This window comes from Periplaneta americana, chromosome 9, assembly GCF_040183065.1.
Source record: "Periplaneta americana isolate PAMFEO1 chromosome 9, P.americana_PAMFEO1_priV1, whole genome shotgun sequence".
Taxonomy (NCBI): domain Eukaryota; kingdom Metazoa; phylum Arthropoda; class Insecta; order Blattodea; family Blattidae; genus Periplaneta; species Periplaneta americana.
Window position 1 is genome coordinate 43,595,864 of NC_091125.1, and position 19,310 is coordinate 43,615,173.

General features: G+C 35.3%; 1 protein-coding gene across 1 annotated transcript in view; it reads left to right on the forward strand.

Moving 5' to 3' along the window:
• Positions 1–19,310, forward strand: part of Neurl4 (neuralized E3 ubiquitin protein ligase 4) — a 124,415-nt gene that overhangs the window by 21,238 nt on the left and 83,867 nt on the right. Inside the window, exons 5-11 of the mRNA XM_069834575.1 lie at positions 1,044–1,333; positions 6,006–6,206; positions 8,543–8,683; positions 12,628–12,724; positions 12,811–12,910; positions 13,285–13,461; positions 16,141–16,231. Coding sequence (XP_069690676.1) covers positions 1,044–1,333; positions 6,006–6,206; positions 8,543–8,683; positions 12,628–12,724; positions 12,811–12,910; positions 13,285–13,461; positions 16,141–16,231 — 1,097 coding nt within the window. The remainder of the gene's footprint in view (positions 1–1,043; positions 1,334–6,005; positions 6,207–8,542; positions 8,684–12,627; positions 12,725–12,810; positions 12,911–13,284; positions 13,462–16,140; positions 16,232–19,310) is intronic.

A 19,310-nucleotide genomic window follows, 5' to 3' on the forward strand; every position in this document is an offset into this window, starting at 1 on the left:
ACAATTTTAGTGCCATAGCAGATCAGCAATAGAAACAGAAGAGTAGAAAGGGTAGGAAGGAAAGTGAAATGAACCCCTAGGCCTCGAATGCTCTAATATCGTCAGGGTCGAGAAAAATAAGAGTTTAGTCTGTGGGCTGGATAGGAAAGGATAAAGAGAGAATTAAGTATTGAATAGAGGAAAATTATACCAAATTCTTTCATTAACTCATCAAGCTGACCAGTGTTAATTGATGAGTAGCCCCTCCCTTTAATTCAGCTTGTAAACTTATGCTTACTAACAGCTGCACCACGGGAAGGTAGGGATGGGACATTGGGTATTTGTCCAGGTTGGTTCTTAAAGCCTTCAATGGGAAGGATTAAAGGCTCTCCCCTCTGTATTCGACAAATGCCCTTTTGCAGCCATGCAAGGAATGTTTGGTGTGATATTCATTACAGAAGATGTTGGAATTTGCATTGATTTCCTTTTTCTTTCTAAAAATTCTTGGTGTGATATAAATGGTGTTAAAGGCCTCCATATATTTGCCTATTGCTGCTTTCCTTTTTGTCTTTTTAAGCGAATTTTCCGTATTACATGTATGTAGTATTTTATTGATGAAATGATGACTGTTTACTTTTTAAATTCTTAATGTATTCGGTCCTTTAAATGCCATTGATTTTGTTTTCTTTGCAGACTTTAAATTCACATTCTGTTCTAATTTTGTAATTTAAATGTAACTTTCTGTAAGTTATCTTCTGTATCTGACATTAGTCTACTTTGTCATCTGCAAGTAATAAAGCATTAAGATGAATATCTCTAGAGAGCGAAATACCTGATACTTCTTAGTTATTCCACTTTGTTATTATGTTGTTCGTTGTATATATAGTTAAAGACTGTTGGTAAAATGGGACATTGTTGGCACACTTCTCTGTTAGTCCCAGTTGAACTGATAATATTGTATAGTATTTTATAATTATTTTATTTTGATTGTAGATATCCATTAGATTCAAATTCTTTCAGCTAACCACTGCAGCCTAATTAAGTCTGTATTATTTTATTATCAGGATCAGAATCGGAGATAGAGATCAATAATGACCACAGCATGATGACGTCGACAACAAACCTGGTGGCAAACCTTAATGTCAACATGAATGTCAATACAACAGGCACCATTCAGCAACATGGCTGTTGTATTGTTGGAGGTTCAGACAGGCTACAGTTCCATGAACGATGTGGAACTTTGGTAAAACTTTCCTGTAATAATCGCACAGCTGAACGAAGATGTCCACTAGATGAATTCAACAATGGAGTCGTCATGACACATCGCCCCCTTCGGGATAATGAGTTATTTGAGGTATGTTAAGGGCCAGCATTAGGAATTTGTCGCTTTGTGCAATAACATACCTTCTGCCCCCTCAGCCCAGAAGTAACACATCACTATGTTAAGTAGACTTCAACATGTTCGACTATTAATTTTAAATAATATCAATAATAACAATTTATATATACTTGTATATACTTTGTATACTTCACCTGACATAATTAGGAACATAAAATCCAGACGTTTGAGATGGGCAGGACATGTAGCACGTATGGGCGAATCCAGAAATGCATATAGAGTGTTAGTTGGGAGGCCGGAGGGAAAAAGACCTTTAGGGAGGCCGAGACGTAGATGGGAAGATAATATTAAAATGGATTTGAGGGAGGTAGGATATGATGGTAGAGACTGGATTAATCTTGCTCAGGATAGGGACCAATGGCGGGCTTATGTGAGGGCGGCAATGAACCTACGGGTTCCTTAAAAGCCAGTAAGTAAGTAAGTAATAACATTGGAGTGTAGGCTTTCACGGCCAGCGTCAATAGTAGAAAAGTTTTCCGGGCTATGAGGCCATGGTCTGTTGGTTGTGAGACCAAACGTTTCGTTCACTGCTGCGGTGAACGAAACGTTTGGTCTCACAACCAACAGACCACGGCCTCATAGCCCGGAAAACTTTTCTACTAAGTAATAACAATTTATAAATTAATGAAATATTAATCATATAATAAAATATCCATCTGTTACAGAAATAGAGACAATTAAAATAAATAAATATAGTTATATTACATAGATGTAGCTAAAGCTTGTAGAACAAATAACTGTTAAATCACGAACATTTATGTTACATATAGTTTTTAGCACATGTGTCTTCACATTATTTGCATTTTCATTGTTTGAAGTGAATATCATAGATTCTACATTTAAATATACATTTTCTTTGTTTTTGTTTGGAGTGTTAATAACATTACAGACATTTACTGGCATATTAGAAAACAAATGGAGAAAATCCAATGTTTTGAGCATTTGAATACTTGATTATGCAATTGTTTTTATATATTTGCGAATCACAAAAATATTGTCATTATAGTCCAATTTGTTGCCGATTCCGTCTTCAATTTAAAACTATGGCAAGTCTTTCCAATCAAGTTTAGGCCACTGTAGAGCACAAATAAGTATTAAATAGCTTCAGTTGTGAAAGACTATGATTGCCTCATACAACTATTACTGGCAATGACAGTAATATTTTTAAAGCTGCAGCTACATTAGGAGTAAATATATCTATTAAATTGAGAAAAATTCGTTTTGGCACCGGGAATCGAACCCAGGACCTTTCAGCTCTGTGCGCTGAGTGCTCTTTCCAACTGAGCTATGCCGAGACGATCCACGGTGCTGACCGAACTCTTCTCATTCACATCATCAACAGCCTACTAACTGCATTTTTAAGACATACAAGTCACGTATGCAGGAGTGCATATTTAAATGACTTTCTGACCATTTGTCTTGATATTGATGAATATACTGCAGTACAGGTTCCATTCCCAGTTCTTGTAGGATGTCTTCTTTTCTTTTATGATCCCATTTAATGTATCCTGCTGCTCATCGTAGATAAACATTTTAAAAATATATTTCCATAATAATAATGTGCATAAATGATATGCCATTGGAAAGAGGATTTTTCAGAGAATATAATCAATTAAAAAATTTAAAATTTTGGGCATATGAAAGGGTCCCAGTTCCCTTAATTATAATTTTTAATAATTTAACATACAAATAGAGTGTTTTTGTGTAAAATATGTTTAACAACTCAAAGTTTGGTTGACAGGCAAGGAATAAATAAAAAAATAGTATTTTTCAATAGTCTGTTTTTATTTAATTTTTTAAGTTTTCTATAATTGGCACCAGTCTTTTTTTATTTTTGCTGCCCTGGACAAATGGACATGTTATACTGTTGGTAGAGTTGGCACTGAGTATGTTAAAGAACAGTTATTAGTGGAGAAAGTGTATGGAAAAGAACTTTCCACTTAAAGATGTTAATTAACAAGTAATTACAACAATTTCATATTCTCGCTATTAAGTTTACTGCATCCCTTGTAGAGAATGCAGGTGAATTTGAAGAACTTTAGTGTAGAGAAAAAATAAACTTCACAATTCAAAATTCACGTTCATTTATTTCCTACTTTTATGTTTTACGTAAATATGAAGTGTTGTATAGTGAACTGTGTGAAGACAGGTTTGAACCTCATAACTTCATAAGTGACATCAATAAGGCATCATTCATGAGGCAACTAAGACAGGTATATGAAGGGTATACTCTAAAATTTGATTTTTCAGAAGTGCTAGTATTATTTCACGTAATTAATAGTGCTACTAATAAATTAGTTATTGCAACGTCTTTCCACACCGTAAACTTGAATTCAAATCCCGACAATTCCAAAGTGAAGTTTATGATGGATAGACAGTGTTGCCACAGCCTAGTATATATACGGTCTCGAAGCTCAATATGTAGTTAATATGCATCCATAGATAGTTGCTAACCACTAGGATCGCCTCATTACAGATAATGCGAAATAGTACCTGCACAGTCTCCTAGTACCTTCATAAACTCGAGCTTCGTGACTGTATATACTAGACTGTGGTGTTGCCATGTTGGGTCGGATTTTCTTGTAGTCTTGTTTTCCCATGCCCTTCTGTCATGTCTTTATTTAACTAGAGTGCACCAACTACTAGGTTATTTAGCTTCAATGTAATTAATGTTAGCGAGATGGTATTTAGCAGGTGATATTTGTCTTATAGTTGGGAAAACCTCAACAAATTCTAACCAGATAATCAGTCCAAGCGGGAATTGAACCCACTTCTGCGCACAACCGACTGCCTGTGCTACACCAGTGGCTTATCATGATTGTCTTCATAATTTTATTGACTACAATTCGTACCATCATGTTAAGAGAACAAGAGACACTAATATCACCATATTATATTTCCAAAATACGAATTCTTGAAAAATCTTTGAGATGGGCAGGCCCTGTAGCACATGGGTGTGTACAGTGTGTTAGTTGGGAGACCTGAGGGAAAAAGATCTTTGGAGAGGCCGAGACGTAGATGGGAGAATAATGTTAAAATGGATTTGAGGGAGGTGGGATTTGATGGTAGGAACTGATTAATCGTGCTCAGAATAGAAACCAATGGTGGGCTTATGTGAGGGTGGCAATGAACCTCTGAGTTCTCTAAAAGTTATTTGTAAGTAAGTATACTACATTAACAACCAACACCATATTTTTGCAAGTTCACAGTTAGCACGTCTGACTGTGAAACTAGTGAGCTGGGTTCAAATCCTGGCTGAGATTTTTTTCCGGAATTTTCCCCCAACCCATTGAGAACATAATATGCTGGGTAACTTTCAGCATTGGACTCTGGACTCATTTTGCTTGCATTATCATCTTCATATCATTCAGACATTAGATAACCATAATAGTCGATAAAACATCATGAAATAAACAACTAAAAACATTATATATTCTCTAAAATATTGTTGGCAACATGCCTGTTTGAAATAATGCTTTGTAATATTAAAAATAAATCTGTCATCATAAATACTATATCTATATTGTGCTTGTACATTTAGTAGCTTCTACAAATTGTTTATTTTATCACATCATATATTAAATTTTTTTTAACTAATAGTGGGTACTTGACTTACGTCATTGACCCATATGAAGCCAGTTATGTAGACCAATTTACCAATAGAGTCGTTTCCCACAGATCGACATAGGAGACGGGTTTACACTATATCCACAATGAGATGATATGATTATGGAGATTATTGTTGGGATCCCACAGAGAGTTCCCAGAAAAACTCCTATGTTACCTGGACCACGGGCTTGCTCAACACAAGTTATAAATCGGGGGTACACCGGGAATCGAACCTGGGTCCACAGGATTATAAGTCCAACGCTCTAACCACTAGACCACCATTGTGGCTATATACTAAAGTATATGTTAGTGACACATTCAGGAGGCAATATTATTTACATGGTTCACAACTGTGGAGTAACAGTATATCTGACCGTGAAAGGAGTGGTCCCAGGTTCAGATCCTGGTTGGAATAAGTTACCTGGTTGAGTTTTTTTCCAGAGTTTTCCCTCAACCCATTAAGAGCAAATGTTGGGTTACTTTCGGCATTGGCTCCTCGACGCATTTCACCAGCATTATCATCTTCACCTCAGACACTAGATAACCATATCACTTGATAAAGCATCGTAAAATAAGCAATAAAAAAAATATTGCTTACAACTGTTCATCAACAAGTCCAGTTTCAAAAGTGGTGGCTGCAATCATAACTCTATTCACTTATAACATCTTCAAAGCTCTGTGCAGCAGGCGAAAGTCTCTCTATTGTTCACATATTGCAGTATGCAAGTTGCTCAGTATTTTGTACACAGTGCTGCAGTGTAGCATCATATGGCTGTAGCACTATTTCCACTGTTCAGCACTAGAGATTATTCAGTAATATCTATGTGAAAAACAAAGTAGTCTCAGAAAGTTAAATTGAATGCACTGAAGTTTGTAGATCTGAATCAAAGTCTCAGACGTTCTGAAGACGTATCAAATTGATGTCAGTGATATTTTTCATACTTGTGAAAGTTCAGGAAAATAAATTTATTTTGGATTCCACAAGTTCATAGCCTGCTGCCTGCCTGTTGTTTTGCAGATACGTATTGACCGACTAGTAGACAAGTGGTCCGGAAGCATCGAGGTGGGCATCACTACACACAACCCTACAGCACTAGAATTCCCTGCAACCATGACTAATATGCGAAGTGGCACCACAATGATGTCTGGCTGCGGCATCCTGACTAATGGCAAGGGTACTCGCAGAGAGTATGGCGAATTCAACTTGGATGAACTCAGGGTAAGTGAGTGGTTTAGATGTTCTGGTACGTTGTGTCTGTCACCTTCCTTAAAGATATATACAGTCACAGTAAATATTCACAACAGTACCTAAAACGAAAGTAAATATGGGATTAATACAAGTACAATATATTGTACTTATTACTTATTCATAATTTAATTTAAGTAGGCCTAATGACACTGATTGACTTCTACATTTATTTGGAGATAATTATATGATTACAGTGGATACTTGTTGGTTAAATGGAAATTACGTGAAGGGAATCTATTTCGTTTTTAAAGAGAAATGTTTTCGTCATAAATACTTCTCCTTCACTTCATTATCTTATTTTGTTAGGTTTGGAATATGATCTTGAAGTCCTAATAAAATGATAAAATTGTAGTAATGAATGAACACATAGTCATGTACCCTCCTTTCTCATACGGGCTAAAGACCAGCTATGATGAAGTTACTACATGCTATGATTTTATTTACATACTATATAACACAACATACTGATAATGTACAGGAGTTCTAATTTATGCTTATGAAAATAATTTACATATTTACAAAAGACTAAGACTTGTATTATGCATGAAATTACAGAGGGCATATCCCGGACATATCTGAATCTGAGTCATTACTATTGCTGCTGCTGTCTTCACCCAAATTGATAACAAATCTAACTACTTCTTCTTTTATTAATCCGTCCTTCTTTCTATATTCCCCCTCTAGCTTCTGTACATGTTCACACTCTTTTTTTTTATACATCTGTTGTTGATGAAATAGCATCTTCTGTGATAGTTTTATCTTGCTTAAACTAGATTTTATGGTAGTGTGGCAATTGCAACATTGTATGACCGTGTTCGTGCAGGAGGCAGTCAGCTATACAAGTCGACTCAGGTTTATTCCTTTTCACAATTTTCAACAATTCTGCTTTTGTTATATCTTCCTTGAAGGTTATATTATTCATTTGCAGCCATGTTGAATCTTGTTTGCAGTACATGGTGGCTTATTTTCTTGAATTGTGTGATATTTTGCATTGTCCATCACCACAATGCAGTTGGGAGGTAAATTTCTTATTAGTTTCTCCAGGAGCCACTTATGAAAGTTAGTGCTGTTCATTTCGTCGTGATAACCACCTGTTTTACTTTTCGACTTGAAAATGAGTAACGCGCCATCAATAAAATCTTCGCTGCCTCCACGTGAGTGATTATTAGCTGTTCGCCAGCACTGTTGTAAGACATAACGCCAGAGACATAATCGTTTTGCCAGCATTTTTGACAATATAATGTGGATGTTTCCATGTTTCTTCTAAATACACAATACACTTTCCTTCTTTGCGATATTTCGCATTTTTTCTTAAATAACTGGCCCTCCATGCTACAATATAATTTCTTTCAATCAAAATACATCTTGTATTTCTACATTTTTTAAATCTAAATCCCATGTTTCGAATCACTTTCTGTAGCATTTCTCTCCCACTTTGGCAATTTATTGCATCTCTCGCAACCTTCAATAATTTCTTTAATATCAGAACTTCTTTCTGTATGGTATAAAATTCTTGTATATTTCTTCTTAAAATACATCGGTCCATATCATCTACAAGCATTAAAGATTCTCTTGATCTGTTCTTCCCTGGTGATTCTAGCTTTTCATCTCCCATACAGACTCCCTCTCTCCTGATTTTCTTTATTAGGTGCTCTGACCTGCCTATATAAATTAACAAAAAAATGTTGTATTAGTATTAGTTAAGTACCTAAGTAATTTTAATACATAATCAGTTGAAATAAAGTAGGCTCACCTGTGATTGCAGCTGCTCTTTTCATTGCCTGATTTATAGGAAACCGATATTGACCTGTTTGTTTCTCTTTATCACAATACTTAATAATATTTCTCTCACCACTTCGTGCTACAGTATTCATGTTTAGTTGACAACACTGGACTGCAAGTGCAAATAAACTGTCCCGCAAGAAGGGTCGAAATTGTGAGTAGTGGAGGAGAGAAAGGGAGAGAGATAGGAATGCAGGGAGAGAAAGAATTACCAAGGCTGAGAAGGAATTAGGGTTCAGTTCGCATATCTTACAGGGGCACAGATCTGATGGTCCGACAATGCAGTAATAATTTAGTTATGAAAAGGATTAGAGTTTACGACTGACAGCTCATTGCTTTATGAAGCAGTGGTCATGTGAGAGTCAGTGACTTGTGGCATTTGTGAATATTTTCATATTATGGGAAACATGACTTTTATACGTATTTGTAACACCTCCCCAATTAACAATATGTCACAATAGATAACTATTAATGTGTAATTGATTTTTATTTATAATGTCATTTGTATTATGAATATTGAACAGGAAGGAGATCGCATTGGGATGATGAGGAAGTCCAACGGAAATTTGCATTATTTCATCAATGGTCTGGACCAAGGGGTAGCAGCCACCAAAGTTCCTACCTGTGTCTGGGGTGTAGTGGATTTATATGGCATGACTGTAAAGGTAGTGTTACATTGTATTTGCTTTTTTTTTTTTTTTTTTTTTTTTACACTATAATTCATAGTTTTAAAAGAAGAAATAATTTATAATTTTACATTAAATCTGTGATATAGAAAATGGAGTATAATGGGATTTAGTTGAAACAAATTTTTTTTGGCAGTAGTTCTTCACTTGTGAATTATGGTCACACTATTTTTTGGAACTAGTGGAACTATTGGAACATTTTACCTTTTAGAGTGTGTTTCCAAATTATATGTAATACGCTTTGTCAAATCTGGCAACCTTTTCATAAGGGAAGCTAAATTTATTTATTTATTTATTCCATTGTGAAAACTAATAATGGAAAATCAATTCACATACCATGTTACAAATTGTTGGCCTTTCTGACAATATCACATATAAATAACAATGATACAATGTAAAAGATTCATCCAATTATGTAACATTTTATATACCGGTACTGAAAGAGTTCTCGATATCTCTACCCACCTGAATGGAAAATTGTACTCTAGATTTCAAGAAGTATTATTTTTATGTCTGCAAGAATTTCACACTTATGTGTTAAAAGAATACTTTAGGTACGATTTCACTGCAACTGCATACTAATACAGTAGTATGATGGTGGTAAGTTTGACTTTATGCTTCTAACCTGTGGTGGGGAGTCCTTAGATGAGATCTTGCTTGTTGTAAGTCTTAGAGTAGATTGAGATAATGGTAAATGCATACCTTAACGAATGTTGATTCTGATGATTAAATTAAGCAAGATGTACTAGTAACTAATCTATCGAAATCGTCGTAAGAGACTTTGGACTATGAAGTAGTGTACTTAATCAACAAGTCACTTCTTCAATAAGAGTTGATTTTTGTACTATAATGGATTGGAATAATCCTGTAATTAACTGTGTTCGGCTGAAGTATCTAATCATGTGGAGCACTTAACTATGTGTCGAGGAAAATGTTTATAAGCAAATGGATAACAGTCATATCTTAGTTTACTTATTCTTATTAATAGATGTATTATTACTTATTTCATCATAAAAGGGTTATATATGTTTAGTACACGAGAAGATATTTATTAATTCTAATACGTATATACCTACTTTTAATGGCATACTGGCTCCATTCTTCAGAACAAGAACAATGCAAATGTGCACAGATTTCTCAATGAAAGAGATGTTCAAACATTCAAATATTATGTATATTATATTATAGATTATAGATTCAAGTGTTTTCTGTGTCTGTGCATGAGCTAAATTGAAAGTTAAAAAGTGCATGTGAATAATCTGCATATGATAGATGAATTAAAATATAATATTCATGTTGAAATGTTGGATCTTCACACAACGAGAACTTGGTAATGTTTCTGGGAACATTGTTACAGGATGTGGGGCATATGTCAAAAAAGATTTTTATATCTTGTCTTTGATTTATTGGGTAGTTATGCACCATTTTGCAGCATCAAGGCCATTGTGCAGACAGGAGGTAGACTGCATGGAAAAGACACTACATAGAATAAATTATGACAAGATAATCAGTATTTTGATAATAGATGTGTCATTGAGCATGTAAAAAAATGCAAATGATTATAATTTTATGACAGATTATGCTTAAGGGGGATAATGGGTGAAGTTTTGGACATTTTCAGTCAAAAATCTCATTTTCGCCTTCTTGTAAAACCTGAATCAGCAATCTCTTATTTATGTTGTTTCAATGCTCTGTGGCACTCGAAAGCATTAAAATTACTTAATATCTAAGTGGCTGCACTTTTGAACTTCAATTCTATGCAGATTTTACAAGCATGTAAATTTTTACTGCATTAGAATACACTGTAGTTAACAAATGAGACTATCAGATTTTTGGTATGTTAATTACTTTTTAAATTAAAAAAATAATTTGTATAACAATAGGTACTTACTTACTTACTGGCTTTTAAGGAACCTGGAGGTTCATTGCCGCCTTCACATAAGCCTGCCATTGGTCCCTATCCTGAGCAAGATTAATCCAGTCTCTACCATCATATCCCACCTCCCTCAAATCAATTTTAATATTATCTTCCCATCTACGTCTCGGCCTCCCCAAAGGTATTTCCCCCTCTGGCATCCCAACTAACACTCTATATGCATTTCTGGATTCGCCCATACATGCTACATGCCCTGCCCATCTCAAACGTCTGGATTTAATGTTCCTAATTATGTCAGGTGAAGTATACAATGCGTGTAGTTCTGCGTTGTGTAACTTTCTCCATTCTCCTGTAACTTCATCCCTCTTAGCCCCAAATATTTTCCTAAGAACCTTATTCTCAAAAACCCTCAATCTCTGTTCCTGTCTCAAAGTGAGAGTCCAAGCTTCACAGCCATACAGAACAACCGGTAATATAACTAACAATAGGTACTAGGAAATTAAAATAATAACTTTTGACAAAATAATAATTTTCTTTTCTAATTTCTAAGGATATATTTCTAAAATATAGATGCTTAGTGCTTTTCTACGTACATCAAAGATACTGTGTTTTTTTTTTCTAGATCATATACTTAAAATTTGTACGAGGAGATAGATTTTGAAAATATGCCGCAATTTTTTTTAGAAAAATGGCATAACTCAGAAAATATCTGGGTGACATGCTTGGAAATTTGTAGCATATATCAAATGCGGAATATGTGTGCCAAAAATGAACCAACTAGCTCAAAAACTCATAAGTTAGAAATTTCATCCCTCTCCTCCCTTAAGTTAAATATGTACAGTATCTTTGTCCTTTGATATGACACATAAAACTTAATGATATTCTTTAATGGGATTAAAAATATAGTCTAGATACTGTGATTTATTTTATTGGCACTGTGTACGTACTTATCTTGGTCACAATCAATTCACATTTTTAGAACTTATTAGAGAGACTTAAACATGTACATGCATGAGTGATCATCTCATAAGACTTTGTTTTCTTTCCGGAAACTTCGAGTAACGAAGACAGTGTGTAAAGTGTTGTGGACATGGTGCCCAAATGTATCAGTATAATGCAAAGAGTGCTAAAAGACATCATACGAGTAGATAACTTATTTATTATTTATTTATTTATTTTTGTTTATTTATACATGCTTTAACATCTACTGTCGGTCACTGGTGTAGCTCAGTCGGCTAAGGCCCTTGCCTGCCGATCTGGAGTTGTGCTTGGGCTCGAGTTCGGTTCCTGCTTGGGCTGATTACCTGGTTGGGTTTTTCCAACCATAAGGCAAATGTCAGGTAATCTGTGGCGAATTCTCGGCCTCATCTTGCAATCACCAATCCCATCAACGCTGAATAATCTCATAGTTAATACAGCATCGTTAAATAACCAAGTTAAAAAAAAGTTACTGTCAAATTGCGTGTGTAGGATCTCTGGGTATATCAGTAAGCCATGAACTATTGTTGTGATTCTATTTCTATTGTCGTGTGTTAGATGGCTTGTGTTCATGTAACTGATTTATATTTTTTTTTATGTTTATGATATTCTTAATTAAGGTGGTGTTGAGTCATGGTATCTGAATTTCCAATCTGGTATTTGCCTTTGTGTCTGAGGGAAATCATGAAAAACTTTAGTCTGATTGGCCGTCTGCAGGGTTTGAACCCAGGATCTCCCAAACACTACTGTCTGAGCCAGCTTGCTCGATTATAACTTTCTTGCTTGGGCAGCACAACAGATATTTTCTTCTTTGTCCAACCAATTACTCTTCGTTTGACATTGGTACAACGTCCTTATTAATGGCAGCAATCAGTTATTCTAAATGAAAACATTCATAGTTAGATGTTCCAGTGAGAGATGCAATTTTCATAGAAAGTAGTTATGAAATTGATCAAAGACTCTTAGGCAATTTGTCTGGTTACAGAATAATTGTCCAAGAGTTTTCTTTGACCACCACAGCAGTTCAAAGTTTTGCAGCAGTAAAATAGATGTAAATGTGTTGCTATAGGTAACGATAGTTGACAGAGATGAACGAGAGGAGCAGAACCTGATCACAAGGAGAAACACAGCTTTAAGGGACCACCAGATCCTGCATGGGCTGAACGGTAACACATTAAATTGAGCTTTGTTTGTGACTGTTGTGTGCAGTGAGAAAGAGGACATGTGTGAGGCTGTGTGTGTTTGTGGACAGATCTGCCCGAGGAGGACTTTGTGGACCGGCTCATGTTCCACTCCAACTGCGGAACTCATGCTGCTGTCATCAATAATTGTCGCACTGCACACCGGCCCAAGTGAGTATTAATGCAATATGTGTGTTCTTATCTGTAATCACGATTTTTTTTACTCTTGGCTTACATGATTTGTAGAGTTAGATTTGCGGTATTGTCATTCGAAAATTCTATTTCGAGATTTTGACAGATGCTCCATGAAAAATATATAGAGTAAGAATGCTTCAGTGACTCTAAACTTTAAGAGAAATTTTTTACGAAATAAGAACTTATTTAAATGATTTAAAAATTATTAATAAATCAATACAAAAATGTATATCTTGTTATATCATATCTTACTCCAGTCTTGCTCTGTTTAACCACTTTTATAACTATTTTACTTTAGCATATGTTTTCTTAGTTCATAACTCTAATGTGTTTCGTATGTATGTGCCCAGTGCCATGGATGACTTCAATAATGGAGTAGTTCTCACAAACCGTCCTCTGAAAATTAATGAACTGTTTGAAGTTCGTCTCGACAAGATGGTAACTAAATGGGCAGGCTCCATTGAGATCGGAGTTACAACTCACAACCCTACAGAGCTGGAATATCCGTCAACAATGACAAATGTTAGGTAAGTAGATAATTATAGATCTGTACAGAATTATACTGCAAAAAATATCACCATTTGATTCCTTGAAAGAAAATATTGTCTCCATAAAAGTTCTTTCCTGCATCATTTGTATGCTCTTTTCTATTGCTTTATATTTCAACTTCAGGAGTCTTACCCTATTTGTGTAACATATGTTTGATGGTTCTCAGTTTTTCCCTCCATTAAATATCAATCCACACCTGTGGAATAACAGTTAGCACGTCCAGCTGCGAAACCAGGTGGCCCAGGTTCGAATCCCGGTCGGGGCAAGTTACCTGGTTGAGGTTCTATCCGGGGTTTTCCCTCAACTCAATATAGCAAATGCTGGGTAACTTTCGGTGCTGGACCCTGGACTCATTTCACCGGCATTATCACCTTCATCTCATTCAGACGCTAAATAACCTAAGATCTTGATAAAGCATCGTAAAATAACCTACTTAAAAAAATAATAAAAGATTAAATATCATTTTGACAACATCAAGATAAATTACTTTAACGTAAACTGCCTAACTTGTAAGTTTTGACCTTTGATTGTATTTTATTCTTGTAGGCGTACTTCAACACATTTAAATCCTTGATTTTTCTTTTTTTCCCATTTCCTTTCTTTAATTTTTCTTTATTTACGTATGTGTGAATGTTCTCACTTACAGGTTTTCGCGCATGTGAACGTGGTGTTGGGTGGTTACCCATCAGCTAATTAGGCATAAATTAATGGAAAGTTAATTGCATTGTATTGTATTTATTTACATTGCATGATATTCATACATCGCTTCACAGCTAGAATAGGGAACATGTCAAAAGAATCTTAATAGTAGTATGCAAAGTCTTAATTATAGTCACTCTAGTTAAAATACGCTATACAGAAGAATTTTACAATATACTAGTTGGCAAGTACACAACAAATTTTGATGGTGAAGTTGAAGCCATTTATACATCACTTCAAAATGTATTTGTTTGGCTAAACCAGTGCAAAAACATAGTCATCCTGTCTGACTCCAAAGCTGCAATCCAGTCCATCAGCTCAACTACATCCCCTAAAATGGAAAAAGTAAAAGAAATTCATTGCATGGTAAAACAAATTCAAATGCTAAATAAAAAAGTGGTCTTTCAATGGATCCCGGCCCACTGTGGACTGAACAGTAACGAGAAAGCGGATATGTTAGCAAAGAAAGGAACCAAAATCAACTTAAAAACAAATGTCAAGTTCCCATATGAATCAATAAAACAAATCATAAAAAGAATAAGTAACAGCGAACAGGCAAAACATCAAAATTCAAAATGGAAAGAATCATTCAAAGATCCAAAACTAATTTCTGATCTACCTCGAAAATCTGCCATGGCCATGTTTAGATTGATTACTTGTCATGATTGCCTCAGTAAACACCTCCATCGTATTGGAGTCTGAATTCACCTAAATGCTTACTGTGCACCCAGAGAAGAGGACATGGAGATGGAGCACCTGGCTAATTGTGAAACTCTTAGGACATTTGTGGACCTTCCATCAAAATATTGGGAAGCAAGTAGGATGATGATTTCATTGTTAAATCCAGAGCATTAGATACACAATATACTAGTATAACACAAGGGGTTAATATTGATACTTAATACAAGACAGAAATATTTATTCAGTGTTGTTGAATGTCATAAATTCTCCTACAGAATAGAAGGCGTGAGAAATTAGGTACTTCTTTAATTTGGCCGTAAATAATCTTATGTTTTGAGTTTGATTTTTATATCCATAGGAAGGCTATTAAAATTTTTACTGCCATGTAACATGCTCCTTTCTGAAAACATGATAGATTTGCCAATGGAGTATGACGCATTTTTATGCGATGAACTGTTGAATTAGTTACAAAGTTTTCACGATTACATATGAGAAAATTTATTACTGAAAACATATATTGACAAACCATGGATATTATTTGTAGTTTCATTAAAATGGTCCTACGCGATTATCTTGATTTGGCACCTACTATTATTCTAATTACTCTTTTTTGTAGTAAGAATATACTGTTACTATCTGTAGAATTTCCCTAGAATATTATTCCAAAATTCATTATCGAGCGAAGAATGGGTAGAACGGAGAAAAATTCTCTTCAGCACCAGGATTCGAATCCGGGTTTTCAGTTTTATGTGCAGATGCTTTATCCACTAAGCCATACTGGATTCAAATTTCGATGCCGGATTGAATCCTTCTCAGTTTAAGTTCTACCTCACTGCTCCCCTTTGGTGGCCTACCCTCATGTACTGTATCACAGAATATGTGACAGTGGCACAGTGTCCAACACTATGTACAGAGGTGCATTCTTTCCAAGCGACTAAGTGGCCGAGGTCTGACAGAACATGGCACTGTCTTGATTCACGAAGTGATTACTTATGCTTATATTATTATTATGTACAGAAGTACATATTATATTTCCATGCAGGAATTCTGCATTACCGAGTGTTTACAAGATACTGCGTGATTTCATTGGAAATATTTTCATAGTTTGTTTTACAGACATTTCCATACATTAGCCATTTCGTGGTTACTTTATAAAATGCATTCTGAGAAATTATTCCCAAATTATATTATTTTAAGTTATTTCCTTGTCATGTAATAGTTACAGAGATTAAAACGTAAGTACTGTCAAATAATAGAACAAAGTTTGCTTTTTTCAGGTCAGGAACATGGATGATGACTGGGAATGGTGTTATGCACAATGGAACTACAGTTATTGATGAGTATGGACAAAACTTGGATAGATTGCAGGTATATTAAGATAATTGTACATTTATCGATCATATTTTAAGATAATTATTTCAGTTGAGAAGTTAAGCTGTGTGAAGGCGGAAAATGCGAGATTCCATCTTCATTCTTGTCACAGGAAAAGCATAAAGCGAGTACTGTGATGCTACACAAATTTACTTTGAGATTTCTTGGAAGTACGATTTTACAGTGCACCCGTTCCTCAAGATCTGACTCTAGCAAACTATCTATGTAAAAGCCTTTTGTCTTATACAGTCTGATCTTTAAGTCGCGTCCACACCTGTGGAGTAACGGTCAGTGCGTCTGGCCGCGAAACCAGGTGGCCCGGGTTCGAATCCCGGTCAGGGCAAGTTACCTGGTTGAGTTTGTCCTGGTTTTTCCCTCAACCCAATACGAGCAAATGCTGGGTAACTTTCGGTGCTGGACCCCGGACTCATTTCACCAACATTATCACCTTCATTTCATTCAGATGCTAAATACCCTAAATGTTGATACAGCGTCGTAAAATAACCCAATAAAATTAAAAAATCTTTAAGTCGCTCCACAGTAGTGGAATAAGCAAGAAGCAAGAACCCGCAAAATACAAAGTATATAGTGGTAACCCTGGCTATAGCCAGTGAGCTGGTGAGAATTAATGTAGAGGAAACTGTAAAGAGAGAGGAAACCAAATACAGTATTAATAAATAATGAGAAGCAACCAAATAATAATAATAATGATAATAATAATAATAATAATAATAAATATAAATGAACTAACCCCCTTTAAATAAGATGCTGAAAATGTCCTCAATTCTGCTGAAAGTGTTTTATTTTATTATCAAACACTTTAATTAAAATTTCTTTTGTCACTAAATTCGTGTAATTCGTTATTGCCAATTTTAGATCATCAATTGTTTTAAGGTCGTCTTGATATACTGTCGACTTAGTAGCACCCCAAAAGAAATAATTGGGCAGAGTCAGATCAGGGGATCTTGGAGGCCATAGTCCTTGCGAAATTATCCTATCTCCGAAAATGTCTCCTAATAAATTCATTGATGCATAGGATGTGTGAGCTGTAGCATTATCCTGTTGAAAAAAAATCATTTAGCAGTCTTCATCGTTTAACTGTCAAATAAAATGAAACAGAATATCGGAACAGTAAACTTCAGAATTAACGGTCTCATTAAAACAAAATTGAGCAAATAATTCTTGATTAGGGATAAAGCATACCACACGCCTATTTTCTCTGGATGTAGTTCGGTTTCTTTTGCAGCATGCGGGTTTTCAGATGACCAAATTCTGGTATTTTGAGAATTAATGTAACCTGACAGGTGAAACCAGGCTTCATCCGTAACTTATCCAACACTTCAACACCGTGGCTCCGAATCATCCTCGGGAACCATTCGCAGTAATGAATACGTTTCTCGTAGTCAGCAGGTTTTAACTTACACACCACCGTCACTTTGTAAGGATACAAATTAAGTTCTTGTTTCACTGCTTTATGTGCCGTAGTATACGAAATGTTTATCTGTTGAGCGAGTTTCCTCAATGATTTTGTTGGACTTTAAAGCATCCTATCTTCTGTTAATACAAGGGGCCTGCCATTCCTCGCAGCATCTTATATATAACTGGTCTCACGAAATTTATTTATCAAATCTTAGATAGTATCTTGATACTGTAATTTGGGTTTGGAAACTGCTCTAAATATTGTTGTTTAACTTTCTCTGTGTATTGCCCGCCTTCTCTAAACAGATTCCCCACTAGAAAAACACGTTGTTCTATCATAAATTTTTAAACTCAGTCACAACACACGTCTTACTCTCTGGAAGACAGTCCACACTGACCGTTATCTGCAACCCTTGTCACAATGGGGAGGTTGAAACGGTATAAGCTTCCTTGACCTTAGCCGAGTCTTAAGAGCATTACCAACTGCTTTTTGGGTGCTTGACCGCTATTGTACCTGCGGTACTGTGGAGGGACTAAAAGATCACACTGTATTATTGTATGGATTTTGTTCTATGTCATCCTCAGTGGTCTTGCTATATTACCTTGCTGGCTGTTGGAGCTGAAGTTTGCAGGTTCAAACCTGGCTGAGAGTGATGGATGTGAAAGGATATAAAATCCTGAGCGTGACTTCCTCCACGAAGAAAGTAAAGCCGTGGGTTCCATGCTGTAGATTACAGCATGTAAAATAACCTTGTTCTAATATAGGGCTCCTGGCAAAATTTTTCTACAATTTCTCGCCCATGTTGAATGTCGATGCCCAATAATGTCTGCAACTGAAAGCATCATTAAATAAAATACTACTACTGCTGTTTCTGCTGCTACCACAGCATTTTCCTTTTGTTCATACTGAAAACTTAAGGTCTGAGACGTATACTCATGAAATGTTCATTAGAAAAAAAATCTTATACATCTTGATTACACAACTTTTAACACTATATCACTTCGGAAAACGTATTATTTGTCTTTCTTGTGTTAAATTTTATATTACACGTACCTTGTTAACATGTTTCAGCTGCTATTGGCCAATAACAGGCTGAAACATATAAAATTTAACACAAGAAAGACAAATAATACATTTTCCGAAAAAATCTTAGTCATGAAGCATTATCAGTAATATTGCCGTTTATGGTTTACTTTCTTGAACTGTTCGAAGGACATACAAAGATAAAGTAATTTACTGTAAATTTTCGTTTTTTGGATTGCTATGCACCTGTCGACAAATGATCTCATCCACACGTAGTTCTGCTTAATGTTATGCAGTAGAATAAAGCTATGCATCTGTAGATTTTTTAAATGCGACAAAAATACAGACCAAAAGGAAAAGAAAAAAGGAGTTATATTGGATATCAGTCATACATAGTGTAGACATGCATCACTGGCTCTCTTGTGAGCCAAGCAAATATATGCGAAGTTAAGAAAAGAAAGAGCACCAATGATTATCATCTGGTATACTGTATTGGCTCTTTTAAAGAAAATGTTTGGTACTGTATATAGGGAGAGAAGGTATCAAAGACCCTATAAATACAACACCACATTGAATTTGATATTCAGTCTTAAAGAATAATAGCTTTCAGTAACAGCTGACAGATAGCTTCTC